The sequence below is a fragment of the Diadema antillarum genome, unplaced genomic scaffold (assembly GCF_040938485.1).
Source record: "Diadema antillarum isolate AM-2024a unplaced genomic scaffold, OU_Dant_1.0 scf00000035, whole genome shotgun sequence".
In the NCBI taxonomy this organism is placed as follows: Eukaryota; Metazoa; Echinodermata; class Echinoidea; order Diadematoida; family Diadematidae; genus Diadema; species Diadema antillarum.
Genome location: NW_027270924.1, coordinates 3,768,452 through 3,791,457, shown reverse-complemented (window position 1 = coordinate 3,791,457; position 23,006 = coordinate 3,768,452). Strand labels below are relative to the sequence as shown.

Here is a 23,006-nt window from a genome sequence, read left to right as displayed (position 1 = left end):
GCCACTGCGAAAAGCTAGCAGACGACGGTTTAGTTTTTACTTATCCTGAATACGGGTCGCCAAGTGTCGCATGGTCTATTTCGTTCCGAAATCAGTAATTATTCGCAGCGAAATGGTCATTTACTCAGGAAATATAGCCATTTAGTTACAAAATACAGCCATTTTGAAACAAAATGATAATTTTGTTACGAAATACAGTTAGTTTGTAACAAAATGAACATTTTGTGGACGAAGAGCGAAAACGACTGATTTCCTAACGAAATAGACTATGTCACACTTGGCGCCCCATATTTAAATCCACCTGATACGCGCACGCATGGGCATCTTCTTGACACCACACACCACCACCACACCAGTTGGCAGAGATTGCATCACTCGCTAGCGCCCCTTGCGCCTTGGCGATGCTTGATCCCTGTGTATCCCAGAACACACATTTTTACTACATACAGGCCTTTGTGTTCAGCTCGCTGCCAATGCCCTGGGGAGGCACACTCGTACTCGTTGTTCCATGGTGGTACGGTAAGCTGAGTGTGAGTCTGTCTGCTCGTGCTCCAAGCTCCTGCTAGGGATTGAACGCAGCGCGCTTCCCATCACTGCGAGATCACATTCACACACGTACACGTGCACTAACACTGCAACAGCTCACGGGGTCCCCAAGTTACCGTTCTCCTCGTGAGGTAAGCCGAAGTTTTGTCAAGGCCAATCGCCGATAGTTATGGTAGCAGTACAGTAGCGTAAATCATGAATATTCACTCCAATGGCTGTTGAGCAAGGGCAAAAATCTCACGCATCGAAGTCGAACACCATCCTTTCGCTAGCCTCGGTTGCATGCTCACCTACCCTGGCCTGCCCTGGCCTGCGGTTGGGCCTGTCGTCTACCCGAGTAACCACTACGTTAGGCCTCAGGCTCTGTCGTCTTATAATACTCTTTGACAAATTAAGTGCCAATCGATCGTCAACAATCGAGATGTATGCATTGTTAAAGGACTAGAACACTCATTAAAGATCAAATGTGAAAACAAAAATTCAGGTTGTTTCGACAATTTGTCAAGTCTCAAGTTGTTCTCACTTTTTCCTTGACCTTGCTTATTGGCAGTGAAGTGAACTCCCAGAAAAGATGGCTGAATCACCAAGCAAGAGGGCCAAGGGTAACGAGAAGGAGAGAGTTGTTCTGGCGTACAGCGGTGGTCTCGACACCTCCTGTATACTTCTCTGGCTGATTGAGCAGGGCTATGATGTCATAGCATACACGGTATGTGTTGTATTTAATATTCCAGGATTTCACTTTCACAAGAGCCATGTTGTCTGTGACTGTATTTAATTAATGTAGGGAACATTTTATAGTAACTTTGAGCAAATAATCGACTGCGAGGGTGATGGTACAATCTAACATTAACAATAATGACATCGCAAAGGTGATCCACGATCCACGAGGTGTCTATCAGCCCTCGCCTTCGGCTTGGCCTGATAGACACCTCGTGGATCACCTTGGCGATGTCATTATTGTTAGATTGTTGTACAATCACCTTCGCAGTCGATTATTTGCTTACTAGTCTATACAGTCACAGACAACATGGCTCTTACTTTAGACACCTCATCAGCTCAGAGTAGATCACCGACGTGATTTTAGATTGTTTGATATATCCATTGCCAGAGAAAGAGGATATGATTTGCTTTATAATATCCCACATCGATTTACAAACTTAAGATTTGATAAAAATGTATTCCGTCAACCACGCAGATTTTCATTTTGTAACGTTAATTGTGCTGAATGTTGCAACACAATTGGTTGTACTGTACAACCTAACCCCGGCGGGGGGCGCTGTAACCAGTAACAGCGCCCCGACCACTCGTATGCAATTTAGTGAAGTAATCAAGTGCACTGCGATGCTTGCAATTCAGTAAACAACTCATCGTTCAAAACGACACTTGAATTCGCAACGAAAAGTCACATGTTGTAATTTACCATATTGTTGAATATTATAGGCAACTATGTATCCCTCATTACCTCCGAAAACAACATAAATCGTCATCATCTTTGAGACCGTCTCTGCGAGATGCATATCGCCATTTTGAACACATCACGTAAATAAAATGATCTGCGCATGCGCGAATGAACAGTTCTCAGCTAGCTGTCCTGTGTGTTTTTTTCCACACGCATACATTGTGTATTATAATATGTGCTACGTTTTATCCATACCCGATCGACAGCAAGGCTGTTAGCGCATGCGCTGTGTAAGTTGTACTACGATATGAAGTGCGGAGGGACTAAAACCTCAGATAAAATCTTTCACTGTGCTCTTAAAGCAAATCATATTGTAAGACATCCATGCCTCTGATCGTACAGTATGGCTATGAATTTCAGTGTAAAACCCTGTATTTTGGTATCTGGTCACCAAAATGCTGAGCCATATCAGGCAGTTCTTCGATAGCCATAGGGCTGCCGTGCGACCCCGACTCGGTACGGGTTGGGGTCGCTGGTGCGGTTATGTACAACCATGATCCGCGACATTGCGGCCGTCGAATGAACGAGACTCACCATAGATCTAAGACAGTTCTGATGTATAGACAATTATGCAATGTGTAACGATGTGTGCCACTAGAACTTGATAGCTACTCACGTGGCCAATAGATGTGATCGATACCTTTATTGATGCCAATTGCGGGTATGTAAAAAGTGCTAATGAAAAAGACTATCACATATATGTGATAGTACCGGGGCATGGATGTTAAAAACATCTCTCGGTCACATGTTCCAAATTCAGTAATCCCATCATTGGTCAAACAAACTTATGCATGGGATATAATTCCATATACAGTCAAACTCGGATACCTCGACGTCGGATAAGCCGAATATCACTTACCTCGGGGGCAAAATGAAAGTCCCAATTGTTCCTATGGAGTTTCCGTGTATTAAAATTCGCGTAGCTCGAAAAAGATAACTTGAATTTCGGTTACCTCGAAGGGAAATCTAATGTCCCGATCTTAATTAACTTATTGTTTTTCCCAGCATGTTGCTCGAATCGAAATTGCAAACATCACTCAGCATCTCCGATTAAGCGCGCGTGGACAGCGAAGACATGTCACAAATGTGACCCGCTACAACAAAATGATCCTAAAGTCGGGCGAGGTCGATTATTTGAAAATTGCATGATATAATCCCCTAATCTTTCTGCTTTAAATTGATATATAACACATTTTATACAAATAATCGGCTGGGGAGATATCGATGTTTAAAAGAGAGCATGTCGAGACGTCTGGAAAAGCACTGTTTCGAGAAAAGCGCCCTAAAAGTCTTCCTTTCGACGCAATCACGACCAAGGGACACGCAAGTCAGTTTTCACCTCTGGACAATAGAAGGTAAGCCCTAGCAACCCCCGAAGAGTTCATTCAAGCACATCAGCGTCGGCGGTCTCCTCACCAACCAATCAGTGACCAGGATGTGAGAAGCGGCTGAGCATAGCGCACCCCGCCCGCACGTGCACCAGTCGACTGGGCAGTGTGCGAGCTTCACGCTTCGGTTAGCAGCAAGCAGCAAACTGACCAATGAGATCACTCTGGTCGTTGTTAGGGGCGGAACCTATCTGTGGCGCTCAATCCAAATTTTCGAACCAGTTTCTGCTTCGTTGAAACGCCAAAGAACATGGCTCAGAAAAACGCTATTTTTCAATCTTTCCTTTGATCATTTTGCTTCAAAATTTCGACAGATGATAGAAGACATGTTAGACTCCAATAATATATCAAGATCAGAAAATCGTAAGTTTTGACCAATTTTAATGCTCTGACTTCAAACTCGATTTTCACGGCTTCGACAGTGCACGACTTTAGGACCTTTTTGTTGTAGCGGGTCACAAATGTTTTCACACTCGATTGTAAATATTCTGAGACCAGAACAATCGCGCGCCCAATTAAGAAATACCCGATACACAGCTGACAAGAAAAATCCCCAACACCTACTAACACATGTACATGGTATGCGCATAGCACCCGTGCCAATGGAGTTGTACTTACGATAGCACTACGCGCTGCCCATCATCTGCTTTTCTTTAACCACTGTGTTCTGATTTTTGATCGAGATAGTCATACCGTGCGCGTAGATTTCTCAACCGTCGTGGCGCACCTGCTTACGTTGACAGTTATAGGTAGCGGGTACCCTATCTTTGCCATTAATCACGCTCCACTGTCAAAACATCAATCTCCTGCGTAGTGCCTTTGTTTTTTTACCTTTTTTTTTTGCCTTTTCACGAAGTTTGTTTCATTTATTCTTCCCCGAGAACGCAAGCACTGAAACTTTTTTTTTCCCATCAATGCGATAATGAAAATCTGGAAGTTTAGGCCGATCACAATGAAGAATAGAATAGACAGGGCTCCGCACTAACTTTTATCGGGCCACCAGTGTCATTGATTTTTATTTTCTGTTGGTCGAAAGTAAAATCTGGTGACACACAAAGAAAAAAAATCAGGAAAAGCATTAGAAAAACTAAATCGGTCCTACTAAACATAGATTAATTAAAGTAAGCATTATTGAAGTGATACAGATGCCCATGTCTAAAACAAATGAATAGAAAATTCAATCATCTTACTCTGTGTTTTAAGATTTGGCAAATAGGCGTAGAGATTATTATAAAAGTTGATGCCTATATATTTAGGAGGTCAAAACTTACGTTTGAAATGAGAAAGTGGGAGCATTTGCTGACATTTGTTAGCATCCGACGTTTGTTTTAGCATTGTAAAAAGCCGAAAGTTACCGTTAGTCATTTTTAAATGTAAAAGCAAACAAGCGACATTCATTTTAGAATCTTACGGAGCTAAATGCTATCCTAATCCATTTCCAAACGTGAAAGCAAACATCCGCTATTTGTCTTAGCATCTAACTGAGCGGATTAATACCATTAATCATTTCCAAATGTTAAAGCAACAATCTACTTTTTGCATCGTACGGAGCAGAATATTACCGTTATTCATTTCAAACATCCGACATTTATTTTATTATCGAACGGAGCCGAATGTTACTGCTGTCCACTTCCGAAAGTGAAATGAATCATCTGACTATTATTATTTTATCATCGCACGGAGCCGAATGTTACTGTTTTTCATTTTTGAACGTCAAGGCAGACATCAGACATTTTTGGACCTTCAAATGTATAGCTGAATGTTACTGATATTCATTTCGAAATGTACCATAGCAAATATCCAATATTTTTTTTTTTATCATCGTATGGGGCAGAATGTTACTGCTATTCACTTCCAAACATGCCAAACGTAAAAGCAATCATTCGACATGTATTTCAGCATCTTCCGGAGCTAAATGTTATTGACATTTACTTTCGAACGTCAGGTGAGCACACATCCGGCATTTATTCTGTCAGCGTACAAAGTTGAATATTATTGTTATTCATTTCAGAACATCAAAGCAAACATTTGACATTTATTTTAGCATCTTCAGGAGCTAAATGTTATTGCAATTTACTTTCGAACGTAAAAGCAAACATCCAGCATTTGTTTTATCATCGCAAGGAGTTGAATATTATTGTTACTCTTTTCCGAACGTCAAAGCAAACATCAAACATTAATTTTACCATTAAACGCAGCTGAATGTTACTGTTATTCATTTCGAAATATAAAAGCAAACATCAGACAGTTGTTTTAGCTTCGTATGGACATGATGGAGCAGAATATTACTGCTATTCACTTCCGAACATAAAAACGATCATCTGACATCTATTTTAGCATCTTCCGGAGCCGAAAGCTATTGCTATTTCCTTTCGAAAGTATAAGGAAACATCCGACATTTATTTAACCATCGTACGGAGTTGAATGTTATTGTTTTTCATTTCCGAACGTCATAGCAAAAATTCGACATTTATTTCAGCGTCTTCCGGAGCCGAATGTTATCCTTATTCATTTCCGAATGCAAAATCAAATATCTGACATTAGTTTTAGCACCATACGGAGCTGAGTCTTATCGTTATTCATTTCCAAAAGTATTAGCAAACTTCCGACATTTATTTTAGTATCATACCGAGTAGAATATTACCGTTCATTCATTTCCACAAAGTTATTAAACGCAAACCTCTGACATTCATTTTAGCATCTTACGGAGCCGATTGTTACCGCTGTTCATTTTCAAAAGTAAAGGCAAACATCCTACTTTTTTTTCTTTTTTTTTTGGTGGCGCGATCGGGCCACCAAAGTCTTTATTTCTGAAATTTTGATATCATTTTTACGATTTTCACTCAATTCATTCATATTAAGGTTGATTCAATTCCACTTGACAAGCATGCAAACAATCAGTAGGAACTATAACAGACACCATGTTGAACATCGATAAACGTCGAACATCGATAAACATCGGATAAGTCGAAGAAAATTCGACGTACGCGTACCTCGAAATTCGCGTACGTCGAACCATTTTCTTCAGTCCCGACGAATTCGAGGTATCCGAGTTTGACTGTAGTGCTAAAAGCACCAAGAAGATGAAGGGATGAACTGATTATTTGCAAGGATTCTTGACAGTTATCCATATAGTGTAGATCAGCCTGGTACGTAGATGACATTGGTACCGAATCTGGAATAAAACACTCCGACTCCACTGTTAAACTTTGAGTTTGTCTCAAGCTGCCCCATATTTTTCATTCTTATTGTGGTGCCATATGAGAAAAATAAATTTATCATGTCTGTATATCTCATGAATGCAAGGTGAGGTTGTTGACTTGTACCTGTAAGTGCCACAAAAATACATCAAGCTCTTTGATGGTCCATTCTGCACCAAATGTGTTGTTATTTACCTCGAAGCTCACCCAAACGCAGTTTTACTTACCAGGTACTCCTGTCCGTAGGGTAAGTGTGTAGAGTAGTGTGCATAGGAGTTTCCTGCCTTGTCAAACATTGTTCTTGCAGCATCAGCTGAATTAAATCAAAGGAGTCTAGTGTTGACTAGGTAGTATTAGAGAGCAAAGTTTTGCTCTTCAGCTGACAATAAACAAACTTGACTTGGATATAAAGATAGAGATTAAAGAACGAAGACTCTAGTCAAGTACTTGTGTAAATATAATTCTTTCGCTGTAATTGTTTCAGTTTGGAAGTAATCAGGAGTTGTTAAGCTTTGTTTATAAATAGTACTTAAAATTAGTCAAACAATGACAGGAAATGACAGTCTAACTTGCCTATTGTACACTGTATGATTGACTTTTGTGCTGGACCAATTATAGTGAACTTTGCATGCTGTAATCATGCAGATGAATGTATTTTGTTTGTGATGTTGTTTCTCAAATATTGTGCTCTTGTGATAGTTTGGTGGTGTGCAAAATTTACAAAAATTTCCACACTACGAAATAGTTTAGACTTACTGGTAAATGGTATAAAGCAATGAAGCAGAGTCGTGTGTGTCTTACAGGCTGATGTTGGACAGGGAGATGACTTTGAGAAGATCCGAGCAAAGGCTACGCAGTGTGGAGCCATCAAGGTAAGCTACTCTACATACCCTCTTAGAGATGGCAGGTGCCATAACAAGAACCTTAAACTTATACCATAAACAGGTTACTTTTGAAAAATAGCAAGAAGTACATTCTGCTGGAACCTTTTTTGTTTGTTTGTTTGTTTGTTTTTGGTTTTTGGTTTTGTGCAAGAATATCCTAAACTTGGAAACTATTTTCTTGCAAAACTACAATTTTTAAAAACTAACATGTTCTCCATGGTTGTTCCAGAGCAGCTGTTAAAGGTAGGGAATCCCATTTGCATGCCTTAAATGAAGAGTTGTATAAATACAGTGGTATGTTGAAGAGAGTATCATTTTAGAAACTCCCATAAAGTATTGAAAGTAGAAGGTAACATTTAGTACATTTTTATTGACCGTTAGATTTTGAATTGAATTTTTTTCGGGGCTCACCGTAAATTCCAGTACATTACTAGGCTAGCTTTGCAGACCCATCCACTGCATGGGTGTCCATCATGTATATTTTGTGAAGAAAGTTCATCAAAACTTATAAACATTTCTATATACATTCTTGCCACACACTCTATATGTTATTACATCAGCTCGTATACTTTTAGATTTGTGTTTATAGATAAAAATATACAGAAGACTGCAACAATAAGGCTTAAGTGTGGCTGACACACAGAACTACTGAGTAGTTGAGTTTTGTGCATTATTCAAATTGTAGATAACTGTTGACTTCCAAATTTCTCAGCAGTGGCCTACACAAGTCCCCTGAGGTTCATATTGAATGTTTTGCTGCATTTTGGGAGGTCTGTAAAAGGTATCCCCTACCTTTAAGTGAGGAATGTCTTTTAAGTAGAATAGGAATTAGTATGACGAGCATCTTTAATTTTCATTTTATTGCCCATTCTGGCAAACACATCGAGTGGATGAGAATTGTTTTTGGTTGGTTGCAGGTTGAAGTCATTATTACTAGTGGGATAAAATGAGTCTGAATAAACCACATTATCCCTAATCAGAAATAATTTTCATCACTACAGTTCTGTTTAACATCTGGTCACATTGCAGAGAAACATGATTAGCCAGAATCTTTTCTTGCTCTGAACGCGGTCCCCTAGAGGTAACCTCATACCCCTTTTACACTAGTCTGTCGGGTGCACACCTGAGAGATTTGATGGGGATCAAATGGGAAACACCTGTTTGAAATGTCTTTCACTCAAGCAAGTGAGCTTTCACTTGGTTTTTCTCGTGCCCGCTCTTGTGCAGTGCAAGTGCAAGCTATGGCACATGCGCAAATTGCCCGCAAGACGTTGTTAGTATGCTGACCTTCGCTTTTCACCTTAGAGTTTCACTGCAATGCCTTTCATGCTATACCTTCACCCAAGAATTCTTCGGGACTCCGGCAAATTAACCAGGAACGGTTCAGGGATGAGATCTTTGAGAAGTCACCCCGCATTGTACCCCAGAGTTTACCTGCGATGCCTTCCATGCTACAGTGTTATAAACCGAGAGTTCTCACAATATCTTGCCAGGTGAAATTTGCTAAGCATGTGAAAGGGGCAGAAGTCAAGTGGGTAGGAGGTTTCTCATACGTGGTGCATGATTTTGTGATGATGTGGCTTCTGCTGATTAGCATATGATTTGAGAAAAAACAGTTCCCTTCCCAATTTCTTTTGCTTGACTGAGTACTATATATGTGACCCTGCACCACAAAACAAAAAGTCGCCAGACATGGATTTTTAGTTAAGAGCATATTGTGAAAGAGCAGAGATCAAGCTTTAAAATGATGAATAACTCAAATCAAATGGACTCTATTAACCTATAAATATTGGAAGGAAAGCACACACTCCAGAAAAGTGTGAACTGAGAAAAGAGGCTCTGAAGCACAGGGTCTATTCAAGGATTTAATCTTCACCAAGCCGTGCTACCTGTGCAATGAATGGGACAAAAAACTGGTTTGAAACCACTGGTTTAACCACAATGAAGGGATTATTAGATTAAGCTGAAATTGGGCATGTTCTATTAACACATTCTGTCCATAATAAAGGCCAACTTTGAAAGCAGTAGTATCATCCTTTCTAAAGTTATTAGAGTTGAAAGTGAAGAGTGTGTACAGGGATTTTTAAGAAATGAAAGGGGGATTCTAAAGACACACCTAATCACACTATTCTAAAAACGTGTTCATGATTAACTGCTAAAAAAACACACTTTCCTGTTCTTTTTTATGATCTCAAACTTTAGCATAATGTAGAAGAAGACTTGCTCTTTCAGAAAATATATCAAGTCAAGATTGACCAAATTGACCCTTTTTACCTATTTTTAGTCCTCACACAAATTCAGTGCATGCGACTTTTTGTTCGTTTTGTGGTGCACGGTCACATAATGTATTGAAACCATTACAGCATACTACTTAATGTATTTATCCTGGATGCACTACTGTGTTCTTGCTGTCTTACAGATATTTACATGTGTGTCATTTACACTGATCATACAGTGTTGTACACATGTACTTTGGAATAGCAGAATATACATTCAGATGGAAAATAACTCATCATATACACCTATTCACTTCAGCAGGTCCAACAGTGAATAAAAATTCATGAAGGTGGTTTAAACCTTGTGTAAATGTAGACTATGGTACAAATTTAGACAATAATCTAAAACAAGCATGAAATAGGTGTACCATTGACATGCATGTATCGCTACGCGTTTGTTACTGGACATCTGTTGGCATACACAATCTGTCAACCGTATTTATGCAGAAATTTGCAAAATTTGTACCACCATTGTGAATTCAAGCCAATGGAGCTTGTTTGTAAATTCATCTCAGAGTAACCTAAGCAACCATGCCAAAGATACATATTATGTATGTAATTTGCAAAAGCTCAGGCAACATTTACATCAAATCTCATCATGAAATCTCCTCTTTGAGTCTAATGCCAGGCTGACACTTGCACGATTCTGTGGCACGCATTGGCACGACTCGAGTCGTGCCAGTGCGCAAACTAGTCGTAAACTGGCGTGAAGTGTGCGTAGACCCGTCGTGACCTGCGTGCCATGTCCGGACGAGAATTTTGAATTGTTAAAAATTTTGGTCACGACTTGCCACGACAAAATCGTGGCCAAAAGTCGTGCAAGTGTCAGCCTGGCTTTACAGACAGACAGGAGTTTAATGTGCATGGGCATGCATAATCCTATATGTAAAGGTGACCCGAATATTGAAGGTTTTTAGAGACAACAGGAGTTGATACCAGTGATTCTGATCTCAGTCTGGGTGTGGAATAATCTAGATTTAGTCCCGAGTCATATTATCCATAACAGACAATGGCTCTGGGCAGAACGCAATCAAAGAGCTCAAGGTTTGGATTGTGTTTCGGGTTTTGTTTGTCATTTTATTTTCCTTTATTTTCAGTTGATCATGCATGCTAGTGGCTCTCTCTTCCAAACAACAGCCAGTGGAAGCATGATTATTAAGTTATGATACCGGGTCGTGCTAATTAAAGGAAGTGACCTTAAAATGGCCAGCCCTCCCAGGGGGACAACATGCCTACCGTAGATAATATCGTAACCTGGGGCTGATACTAGTACTACAGTTGTACAATTTTGACGTCATTGCTCCATACAGTGCAATCAAATGGCAGGATAAGCACAGATTTCCATGTCCAGAAATGCGAGAGAAAGAGAGGGAAGGGGGGGGGGGAACAGAGTTGGAAAAAGGGGAGGGGAATGAACAAATGAAAGAGAGGGAGAGAACAAGAGAAATTTAAGGACAATTTGTGGTATGAAGTGCCAAGTACAAGTACAGCAATATTTATTTTTCTTGATAATATTCAAAGTGTTTGCCTGAGATATATCTTAATAGTTCAGAGATTTGAGCCAGTATGGACGGTGATGACTGTGTCATGGTTTCTGTTTATACAGCAGAGCTTGCTGTCTGAAAGATGACAGTGAGGGTTTATTTTGCAAATGTCAGCACTCTACAATTAGTGCCACTCTATGCTGCATTCTGCATCTTTTGTTTTTTCCCTCTCTCTCTATTAGAGCTACTGTTTAGGTATTTTTGTCTAATCTACATTATAAACTGATTGGAATAGACAGGAAATGTCATGTAATTCAAAGTTAATCTTTAAATCGATTCACTGCAATACAAAAGGTCAGTTACCCTGTAGATTCTACTGTGGTCCTGACTGTTAAGATGGTGTCTAAAACCTGAGGGTATTTGACAAGCCGGTTTGTAGCTATACCCTGATAGCTTGGGCAAATTTTAGTGGTTACAATAATTGGGGGTATACCATATGTAAAATGTCATAGTCACATTGCCATTCAGCAACATTCAAGTCCATATAGAATGCAAAATTATAATTCTGCATAAAAATGTCCACTGGTTCCATTTTTATGAAAACTTTACTTATGCTGGGAGTGTTACAAATCCCCAAAGCTCACAAGAATGAGAAAAAAAGGTTATTTTAGAAATGATAAAATCTGAAATTTAAGATTTTTCAAAAATAAAAAATAAAAAGAAGAAGAGGGAATCAAAAAGAAAAGTTTAGTGTGTTGAGTATGTCTTACAAAATGAAGTTTAGGAGATGTAAATTAGATAGTACATTATTCAGTACATACAGGGAAATACTGTAATTTTGTTGCTTCCTGAAGTTTTGTTGAAAACGTCATATTCATTGTACAGAGTTGTATGTAAGTTCTTTTGTCTTTGCCTTTCAAGATCAGCCATGTTGTCAGTTACACTTCATTGTCTTCCAAAACCTTGGATGGTATAGCTTCTTTAAATATAGAATTGTACCCACATTGACGTGGTGTGATGTTGAGTATTAATGAGCCCCATAGATACATTTATGCTGTGACACATAACACATTCTTTGTTACTCAGAGATTAGGGCCAAGTATGTGTTTTCCTCACCACATTCAAACCAACACAAAACGTGAAAAATGGCTGAGTGAACCTGTGATTTAGTATTGTCTTGTCTGTTTCTTTCCTTTGGAGGATGAAGATTTTTTAAACCCTTAATGTTGAATGCTTTAATTAAAGCCATTCTCCCCTCCCCCCCCCCCCCCCATTCCACAATTTGTTTACTGGTATTGATTGTCATCTTATGTCATCAAGATTGTTAAATATTAGAGTAAACTGCGTCGATGACCAAGTTTTTTGAATATAAATATACATATTTACGAAATATATTCTATGACAGTTGTCTTCTTGTAAGTAGAGGTTGAAATGCTTAATTTCTTAAGTGTCATGCAACTCATCTGTACTTTGAAGATGGTTTCCCTTTTAATATTTGGCTGGCTCAATACCAATTTACCCAAGAAAATGGCATTGAAGACTGAAAATAGCAAGGGGCGGAAGAGAAATCCTCTAGATACAATAACAGGAGCTGGAGGAGAGAGAGGGAGAACCTCTCCAGGCTAGTCCCCTCCCCCCCCCCCCCCCCCATTAATGCTTAGAGGGCAATAGCTGTATGACAGATGCCCTCTGTACATAAATCCAACCACTAATCAAACACTCCGGTGTACTTTTCTGTTCTGTGCATCTGCACCAGCTCATTTCCTCTATTTTGTGGGTGTCGGTTGCTCTGTAGATTACCCCATACAGATACTTCTGGGCAAGAATTTTTATCAGGCACCTGGTCAGACACCGATCTGCTGGCGGTATTTTATGTCCATGTAGTCTCAAATTAGAGACCTAGATTTCGGTGGTGTCAGGGATCTGGTAGAGGATGGATGGCATCGGTGCATCCCTGTTCAAAAGCTCAGAAAATTTACTGAACATTTTAGTGGTTACTTTTGATAAGAATGTTGATGGAAATGGTGAATGCAAAATATATTTTTTTTCAAAGAAACAGTAAGACTCTTGTACTTATAATAATAATAGTAATAATAATAATAATAATACTAATAATACTAATACTACTACTACTACTAATAATAATAATAATAATAACAATAAAATAATGATAATGATAATAATAATAATAAAAATGATAATGACAATGATAATAATAATACAATAGTAATAATAATAATAATAATAATGATAAGGTCTTATTTACCCAGAGTAGCCTCTTCAGTGTTGTCACTGCTCTACCAGAGGGCCCTGCCATTATTATTACCCTTGCATTGCCAAGTACCCATTTATACACCTGGGTCGAGAGGGACATTGTGTGTAAAAACATCTTGTCCAAGGACATATTTCAAGCACTGGGTGGGATTTGAACTCGCGGTCCTCCGTTCGGGAGTCGGGAGTCTTATCCACTATGCCACAGCGCCCCCATATTGAATACTTGTAAGATGAATTTAATCTTGTTTGTTTCTCTGAAATCTGTAGTCATATTCATGGTGTCTGTTCATGTATATCCATTCTGGCATTCCAGTCAGGATGCCACTTTGCAGTGGACCTCAAATTGCCAAATCCTCCCTCAACAATATGTCGGCCTTATGTTGGATCTATCCATGTGTATCAATAGACTATCATATTTTAATGGTGGGTTACAATTACTGAAATCGGTATTAATATAGTTTGCAAGTTGAATTGAATTGTGTGTTGTGTCAATCACAGCTAATCTCCATCTGCCCGGCATAGATGTGTGTAATTCTATGAGCACATCCGTGCCTAGGGATGATGCTCACTCTGCCTGGCAACTCGGTGATGATGCGCGTCACTAGGATACGGGATCATCGCTAAACCGCACTACAATATGCAGTGGTACACGTACCTTGGATAAAGAGGAGTGATGTGGATTTAGGCATAAGTGCAGTCAGAGTGGAGGGAACCGTATCATAGAGTGCTCTTTTTTTTTTTTCTGCGGGGAGGGGGTTCTGCAATCCTCTATACCATGATAACTTCACCTCTCATTGAAACAAATGATGAACATCCACACTATATGTCCTGAATTCACAAAGGTGGTTTAAACTTTAGACCATGGTACAAGTTTAGATCATGGTCTAAAATAAGCGTGAAATAGGTGTACCTTTGACATGCACATATCAATGCACGTTTGCTACTGGACGTCTGTTGGCATACACAATCTGTCAATTGTATTTACACAGAAGGAATTTGCATAAACCATGGTTTAAACCATGGTTTCAATTGTACCACCTTCGTGAAATTGGGGCTATGGGTTTGATGGGGAAAGTCCATGATGGGGAAAGTCGTGCAGCATACGGGACTTTCTCCTTGATGCGGGGACCTAGTATGAGCGTGGGGTATGTGTAAGGCAGGTATCGGCAAGTGACAGAAAAACAAATTCATGTACAATGCAGATCGTGGCATGGCACGATGATATACTATCATGAAAAGGGCACTCAGTGTAACATTTCCAAAATATTATGTTTGCTATTTAATGGAAAGTATTCTGCTCTTGTTTTTAGTTTACTGGGGCAAAGTGAATTTGAGGTGCACAGCCTGGAAAAACAACCTTCTAGATTTTTTATTTATTTATTTATTTATTGAAAGGTTTATTTATTCATATCACATCTCGTAGCCCGAGGGCTAAATTGCGTATAATATCACATAAAATATATACATACAAATTCAAACATTCAGACGGTTACAGAGTAAAGCATTTGCACGTGTGATAGAATTGAGTGGGAAAATATCATAAGTATGCAAATCAATAAGTTGAGCATTATCCGATATAGGGCAAGTCCAAGATAAGGTCCCCTCAGAATGCAAAATTTCATCTTTGCTCAATATTGACGTGTTTGGTATCATTTTGAAGCTTATGAGTTGAAGTTTTGATTTCCACGGAGGAAAAAATGATATTATGTAAGTTTATGCAAATTTCAAGGGCTTCATTTGCATAAATGTGAAACACAGCGTTACGTATGGGACATTTATAAAAATTCATATTAATTCAAAGGAAAGCAAATGATATTTGATTAATATGTGGACATAAGAAGTTCATCAAATAGTTTAACTTGGTATAAAAATTTAGGGATTATGCAAATGATTATGCAAATTAGCTCGTGTCTTATCATGAGATGTCCCATACGTAACAAATTGAGGTCATTTTTTTAGGTTTTTTCTGAAATTGCTATGGATATTTTAATGCCCTTTTGGAAAGTTCTAATTTATTGTTTAGAGAAACTAAATACCATAGAAAAAAGAAAAAAACAGTAAAAGAAATATATTCTATTAGGCATTAAAATAATGTTACGTATGGGACAAATGCGTTACGTATGGGACATCCTCATACATATTGCATGTGAATGCATGTAGCTAGCTGGGAAGGTCTCTCAGTACACAAATGGTCAATCATCCTGAAGAAAGCATCCCAACATTGTAGCTACTTTTTGAGTTTGAGACACTTGAAACAATGCATGTACTTGACTGAACAATTTTCAGAAAGGGGGAGGGGAAAATGGCAAAATACACAATGAAAAATCAGCATTAAAGGGATGGTATAGTTTTTGTAGAAATGGGGATTCGGTTTTCAACATTTAATGAGATGATTGGAAACCAATTATATGAATTACTAAAGAGCATACAATCCTAAGACTAGAGGAATTCAAAGTTTATGTGATGGAGATCCAATTTGAAATGGTTGTGATATATAGGGCCTATATACAAAAAAATATATAAAGTAAAATGATTCCTTTTTATTGCAAGTGATACACAAATTGTCCTTATTCAGTTTCAATAGTAGCCACGACAAAATTCATGGGTATACATACCGAGGTGTGACACGAATCAATGACCTGACTGCTAGACAGACATCATATATCTACTCGATCACTGGGGTTCCACGCAGCAGGTATTGCTTATTTATTAAAATTAATATTTCTTGTGTCAAGTCATTTTTTGTTGAAACTAAATGGCAAACTGCCCTTCATCAATGGAAGTAAACACTTTAAACTATTCAATTTTTGAGTAGTAACTATCCTGATAAAAATAGGGCATACATACTCAGGTTGGTCATAAAAAATATAGAATATGATTAAATATGATTATGATGGTAAATATACAGGGAATATTGTTCCCTTGTCAATCTGGAACAGCATTTGAGTAATTTCAACTGATTCTACCTCAATAATTATGCAAAAATTTGTTTATGGGTATTTTGCAAAATTATTTTGCAAAATACCCATATAAACTTGGTTCTCCACACACTAAACGAATGGGGGACAAAGGGCATGCGTACTCAGGTTGGTCATGAAAATATAAAAATATGATTGAATATGATTATGATGGTGAATATTCGAGGAATAATGTTTCCTTGACAATCTGGATCAGTATTTGAGTAGTTTCAACTGATTTTACTACAATAATTATGCAAAATACCCATAAACATGGTTCTTCACACACTAACTGAATGGGGGACAAACTGTCCCATACGTAACTGTCCCATACGTAACACGTCATGTCTGTCTTTAATTAGAACCTGTAATTAGAGCTTTTTGCCTAATGACATGAAACTTACCTGTGATAATCTTGAGTGTTGTGACTTTCATCACAGTGAGTTACAAGTTATAGAATGAAATACTTTCAGAGAGTTTTGAGGTTGAAAAAAATGTTCAAAAAAACAAAAGTTTTCTGGTCCCATACGTAACGGCACATATTTTCTCTTCTAGAATATAACTGTCAAGGTCATTTTTCTCAATTTTTTACATGTTTATACTTCTCCTAGATATCAATCACCATGATGAAGTTCAATATGATCAAAGGCCATTAACACTATTTTTCAGGTCATAAAAGTCTCTGAATGTCCCATACGTAACGCGCGCATTATCTTGGACTTGCCCTATAATATATCATGCAAGATAAGAACATATTCCACATTTGTCAAAACAAGCAGAACTATATAAAAATACTGTGACGGCTGGTTTGCCTCTACTCCAATAAAACTACAAAACATCATACACAAAACATCAGGTTTGCATGACTGATTATAACCAAAGATAAAATATTTAAAAATTTAAAAATGTGATTGCACAACCCCAATATAATTACATCAACTGATTTTATTTTGTATATTTCATAACCAAATTTTATTCTAATGACTAGATTATCAAATGAAACATATACCCTAGCACTCTCATCCGACCCCTTAAAAATAGATGTAGTGTATTAACTCCACTCTGCGCTCAGTGAGGTCATGAATGTCTACCAAATGCTGCAATGAAATACTGATATCTACTTGAGTTGAAAGCTTTTCAGTATTTAATAAGTAAGTTATTGTCCTTTGTTGAAATAATTCTTCAACGAAATCTTGCTATCATTCACTTCAACTCTTATTTTCTAAAGTGTATTTTACTCAGGTATTTGGTCCATGTACTTTGTATTGAAAGAAAATGGGATGTAGAGATTTTGAAGAGATTAAACCACCCCCCTCCAAGAAAAAACAGAGAGAGAGAGAGAGAGAGAGAGAAGAGAATGATGCAATGGTCCGTATTAAAAGACTGTGGTCTGACAGCTACGTGTCTGAGTGTCTGCTTTCTTTAATTTCAGGCGTTCTTTAGATTTAACTGGAGTATTTACACAGCATTTGAGGTTGATTGTACTTTTTTTTTTCAGTCTGCCAGTTCAAGTCAGAATGTCTTAAATGTGAGCAGCGCAGAATTCTTTGTCTGTTGTTAACCAAGAAGGAAGACTGCTATACAATATTGTTTTTCTGTGCAGTGTTTAGAAGGATTTTATCTTTTTCTTAACGGTGAAGAAGAAAAATGTAAATGATTGGCATATTTTTGTTCTTCTTTCAGGACACAAAGCTTGAATGAAGGCAGATTTGAACTTGATTTTGGTGATGGGAAAAACAAAAGCAGAGTTTCTGAAGGCAAGACTATAGGCTGATTGCTGCTCTTCAAAGAGTGCTGCCTGTATTGAATGGAGAGGACAGTCTATGTAAACAAATGGCCAGGCATTAGAGACATAATGATGCTGGGTACTGAGGAGTAGTGAATTTGATGGTACACTTTACGTATTGTGAGACTCTGTGTTTGTTGTAATCTCTTATTTCTCAGCTTCTGTCAAACTTGATGTTTCTTTTTTAGTGATGGCCATTACACACACACAAATGCACACATACTTCTCATCTAACTCATCTATTTGCAGTCGTGTGGAATGATTACTTCTACACTGGTCTTCTTTGAAGGGGAGTATGTGTTACAGCAGATGGCTTGAGACCTTTCCCTAAAGTGGCTGGTTGAAAATTGGGGAGGCCATAATGACTGTCGAGTTTCATTTCTGCCCCATTGATTAATGATTCTACCTGACTGACATCCACAAGTGCGTATAAGTGTTGTTCATTTAATGCTATACATACGGTACAATGTAAACTCTATCTGGTCAAAGCCCCAAGGCATCTTCCCATCATGTACCTGTATATTAACCCATTGAGGACGAGTCCCTGAGTAAACTTGGGCAGGGGTCTATGGGAAATGTGTGTTGTAGCAAGATCAGCCCATCCTTACTGATTCTTTCAAATCTCGGGATCAATGATATCTTCCCTTGAATACATAGCAGCCCATCATCAAACTCTTGAATAGCTTTTTCCTGAAGGGGAGACTTCAGTTTTTGAACTTCAGTAATGGTGTGTTACAGCTGTAGTTGTTGCTATGTCAGACAGTCCTAAGGCTGACTTTCTTACATTTCAAGAAGAACCTTTCTTATGAGGATGCACATAAAATTTGAATGAATGTTTTGACAGTAAACAGCCGCAACTGTCTGCTCAACGACATGCATGCTGAAGTTACCTCTTTAAACACAGTTAATGTTGTTTTTTAATACTTTTATACGAGATTGAGAATACAGAGCTGCCAACTATTACGGATTTCCCGTAATTGTTACGGGAAATGATCACGATTACGGGAGTACGGAATGTCGCCTCAAAATTACGGTTTTTGGAAATTCCGATAATGCCCTATTGCCTATGCAGCAACTGCAATATACTAGCAGACTACACACTGTACATGTTTCATTCATTCTTCATTGCCTGGTTGCCCGTATTTGTGTGTGTCGGTGTCTGTGTACTCGACGTGTGTGTTCGTAGCTTCCATTATAGAAAAGTGTGCGCACACGCAATTCGCTGCTTGCGTACTGTGTACACCGAACGGAAATTCGCGCGCGTGAATCCCTGTCACCTACGGACCCTGGATGTTTCCATCGATCGCCATGGGATCCCCATGTGTGGCCGGCCGGCTGGGGACCGGAGCGCGAGTACTTAGCTTAGCTACACACTGTAGCCAGCTGCCACTCTAGACAGTACCCTATTTCGTTTTCAGTCGGGGTAGAAGCGCTCCGTTGTGCAGTGTCTGCTTCTTTTTCTCTACTTCTTCCGTTTTTCCCTTGCCTCCCAAGAACGAAATGATTTTTAGAGTGTTGTGTGTGTTTTTTGTAACGTTATTGCATCATTTTTCTGCAAGAGGTGAGTTTCTGTTCGTGTACTGATGATGTGCACTGCAGTATGTGCAGATGAAAAGCGTTCGAACTTTCTTTCCCCGAGTATCGTGGAAACTCGATGTATTTCTAGGCCTATAAAAGGAGATCTCATGTAACAGAATACTTATAACAAACTATTTTCAGGTCAAAGTGAATTAATTTCCCTTGTTTTGTATCGTTTATTGACGATCTCAAGGATCTCGTCGTAATACCGAATTTCCAATGTGTAGATCTATTTGATTTTCGCGTAGCTTTCGGTGCTGCAAACTTTTGCTAGGGCCTATAAATCTTACTACAAAACTTATCGTTCTATTTCTGTTGTTTCTCACACCTCGTTTGGTACGATTTCTTCCATTTTATATCACTTTATCCGTTCTCTTTATGCTTTGAAATATTTAAACGTAATTCTTTCAAGTGTCTCGCACTGTTATTTTCGTAACGGCGATTTCTCCGCTTTCGTGCTATACTTTTTTGAATCGAAGCGACGTGTGTTATCTTTTCTAAATATTTGTGTTGTTGGGAGGTGTTGATACTTTGTATTTGTTATACTTATTTATTTTCCTCGGTGTTTATCTCGAGGGACCATGCGTGTTTCTTAATGTTAATAGGAAAAGGCTAACATGATATGAGTGATGTCTGATGGTGATGATGAAAACCGTATGCTGGTACAAAAAGACGTCTACTGTGAATGCTGAGCGTACGTGCCGTTCGTTTTATTTCACTTCCCTCTTAGTCTTATTCTTCTTTCCCACTTACTCTTCTTTCCCCTCCAAAGAATGATAAAAAAAGAAATTACATACACCTCACAACAAAAAGATTCACGATCTACCAACCTTCGTAAAGTTAAATCTAAATGTTCAATATCAGCAAACAATAAGGGGAAAGCACGAATGACAATAAATTAGAGCGAAGAGATTGTGAAATACTGAATACACGCAGTCTCTTCGGCTCGAAGAAACTTGACACCCACCCGGCCTCTCCCCTTGTGGAAATTTCCACAAAAACAGGTGCCACACCCAGGTGCGTGCCAGACGAAAGAATGCGCGCACTGGAATAAACAGCGTGTTAGTATCCTGGAAATATCGATCGAAGAACCAGCTCATTAGTTGAATTAAAGGAATCATTGCAAAGATATCGTGATTCTATATCCTTTCTTTTGGCGCATAGTAGGAAACATCAAACAGTCGAATATATTGTACTTAATCGAATATCTTATGTTCCCTGAACAATAAAAAAGGATCGATTAATCAGTCAATTAAAAATGCAATCACGGAAATACTTAGAAGATCTCGTATGCCCAGACAAATTCACTACGATTAGGTCCAATGAGATGCAGTCATCACCTGGTTAGACAGCAAAATCATGACAATTAATTTCAGTTCACGCTCATCATAACTGCTTATTACTTTTCAAAGTTTTGGCTATCAACATTCGTTCGTAGGTGTTTTTTTGTTTGTTTGTTTTGTATGTTTTTCCTCGTGAAAGACGTAATGACTTTTTCGTATCGAATTTAAACTCCATGTTTACCGTAAACAAGCCATTCAGCTCAGCTATGGCGCATTCGATCCATCGAACTTGCAGTAACCTCCTAGGCAGGAGCACATGGGCTTTCCTTTAAACTTGAAAGTGAAACCACGTGTTTGCACATTGGCGCAGCCACACACAGCGCGGCATTTTTGCGATCATCTATAGCAGAGTTTCCGATTCCAGTCAGGGTAAAAGAAATTGGAATACATCGGAAAATACTGATGTTTAAAATCCAGTAAAATGATAAAGCCTGAAAACAACGCATGATTATGTTTTATAGTAAACAATAGTTGGAAACACCGAAGAGAGTTTTGCATTCGCTCACACAGAAGCTTTCTTGAGAAGATGAAAGCATCCCCCCTCCCCTGCTAGATAGTGGAAGCTTCCATAACCAGCCCAGCAAGTTTCTGGAGGTACATACATGCACTTGTACACATGCATTGCGCGAGAAAGCAATCAATCAACGCTGAACATTGCGTAGCTTGGATTCTTTATCGTGCTGGTGTCCAGCTCGATACTTCGGCATGTGTCGTAATGTGTCGTAATGTTTTGTTTAGAGCCTGTAGGCCTCATATGTCGACGAGTTTAATTCAAAATAGCAAAAAGAGGGAGATGGAAAAATTACGGATTCTGGTGGAAAAATACGGATTTTGGAGCTGCTGAGTCCGGATTTGTGCTTCCAAAGGTTGGCAGCTCTGAGAATATGGTTACAAGTACAAAACAAAATATGGCTGCCTATCAGGTTGATAGTTATGGGGGGGGGGGATGTTAGCACAACAGTTTTGTTCATTGGAAGCCATCAAGTGCAAAGATCCTGCCCATCTCCCCCCCCCCCCCCCCAAAAAAAAAAGAAGCTTGTCAGAGTTCTCGTTAGCAACAGTGCAAAATAATTAGAATTTGCACAACAATTGATTTTACAGCTTAGAAACATCATTTTACATGTAGGAGGATGTAATATTCTTTTTTCTTTCAGTTGCTGAGCTTTTGTCTTAGCTTAAAGGGGAGTATTGTTGAAGCAAGTACAGAGGAAGTCACGCACAGCGTGCAATTCAGAAAGCAGAAATACACTTATAACTGTTTATCAGAGTTCGTGTCAACCTACTTTTCAAGTTAGGCCCAAAACTCATATGACTGCTCATGCGAGTCTCATCTAAAAAAAACCTCAAGAAATAATGATTGTTTCTTTCCGTGCATAACATTGTATTTGTGGTTTTTCTAGTAACAATACCATTGATGTAAAGCACATATCACAAATCAGCGGATCTTTTCTTTACAATGTTCAAGCAATCAGTGGGTTTGTAGAGTGAAACAGACAGACATAAGTTAGAAGTCCTATGTGTTGTGGCTTTCAGCCATTTAGAATTCAGGATTTTAGGAAAAGCATATTTAGGATAAAATGCTTCATTCATATTCAGGTAATGGATGAAATGTGTAATATGAGTACTGTATATGCCATATATTTAGCAAATCAAGACTTCCCGACGATATCGTGAGTGGTTAAATTCACGATTGTGGAGTACTGTACTTAACAGAGAAATTGTATAGGTGTAAGTCACATTCATATCGGGATCAGAGTCATCATTTTCATGTGTCTTTAATTTCGGGAATAGCACCTGACTCGTGAAATGCACAAAAATAAAAACTTCATGA

The 23,006-nt window shown here is 38.6% G+C and overlaps 1 protein-coding gene across 1 annotated transcript in view; it reads left to right on the top strand.

Annotated features, from left to right (window-relative positions):
• Nucleotides 1-592: 592 nt before the first annotated feature.
• LOC139744295 (argininosuccinate synthase-like) overlaps nt 593-23,006 on the top strand; it is a 47,199-nt gene continuing 24,785 nt past the window's right edge. The window contains exons 1-3 of the mRNA XM_071654746.1: nt 593-677; nt 1,097-1,252; nt 7,397-7,465. Coding sequence (XP_071510847.1) covers nt 1,118-1,252; nt 7,397-7,465 — 204 coding nt within the window. The 5' untranslated portion in view covers nt 593-677; nt 1,097-1,117. The remainder of the gene's footprint in view (nt 678-1,096; nt 1,253-7,396; nt 7,466-23,006) is intronic.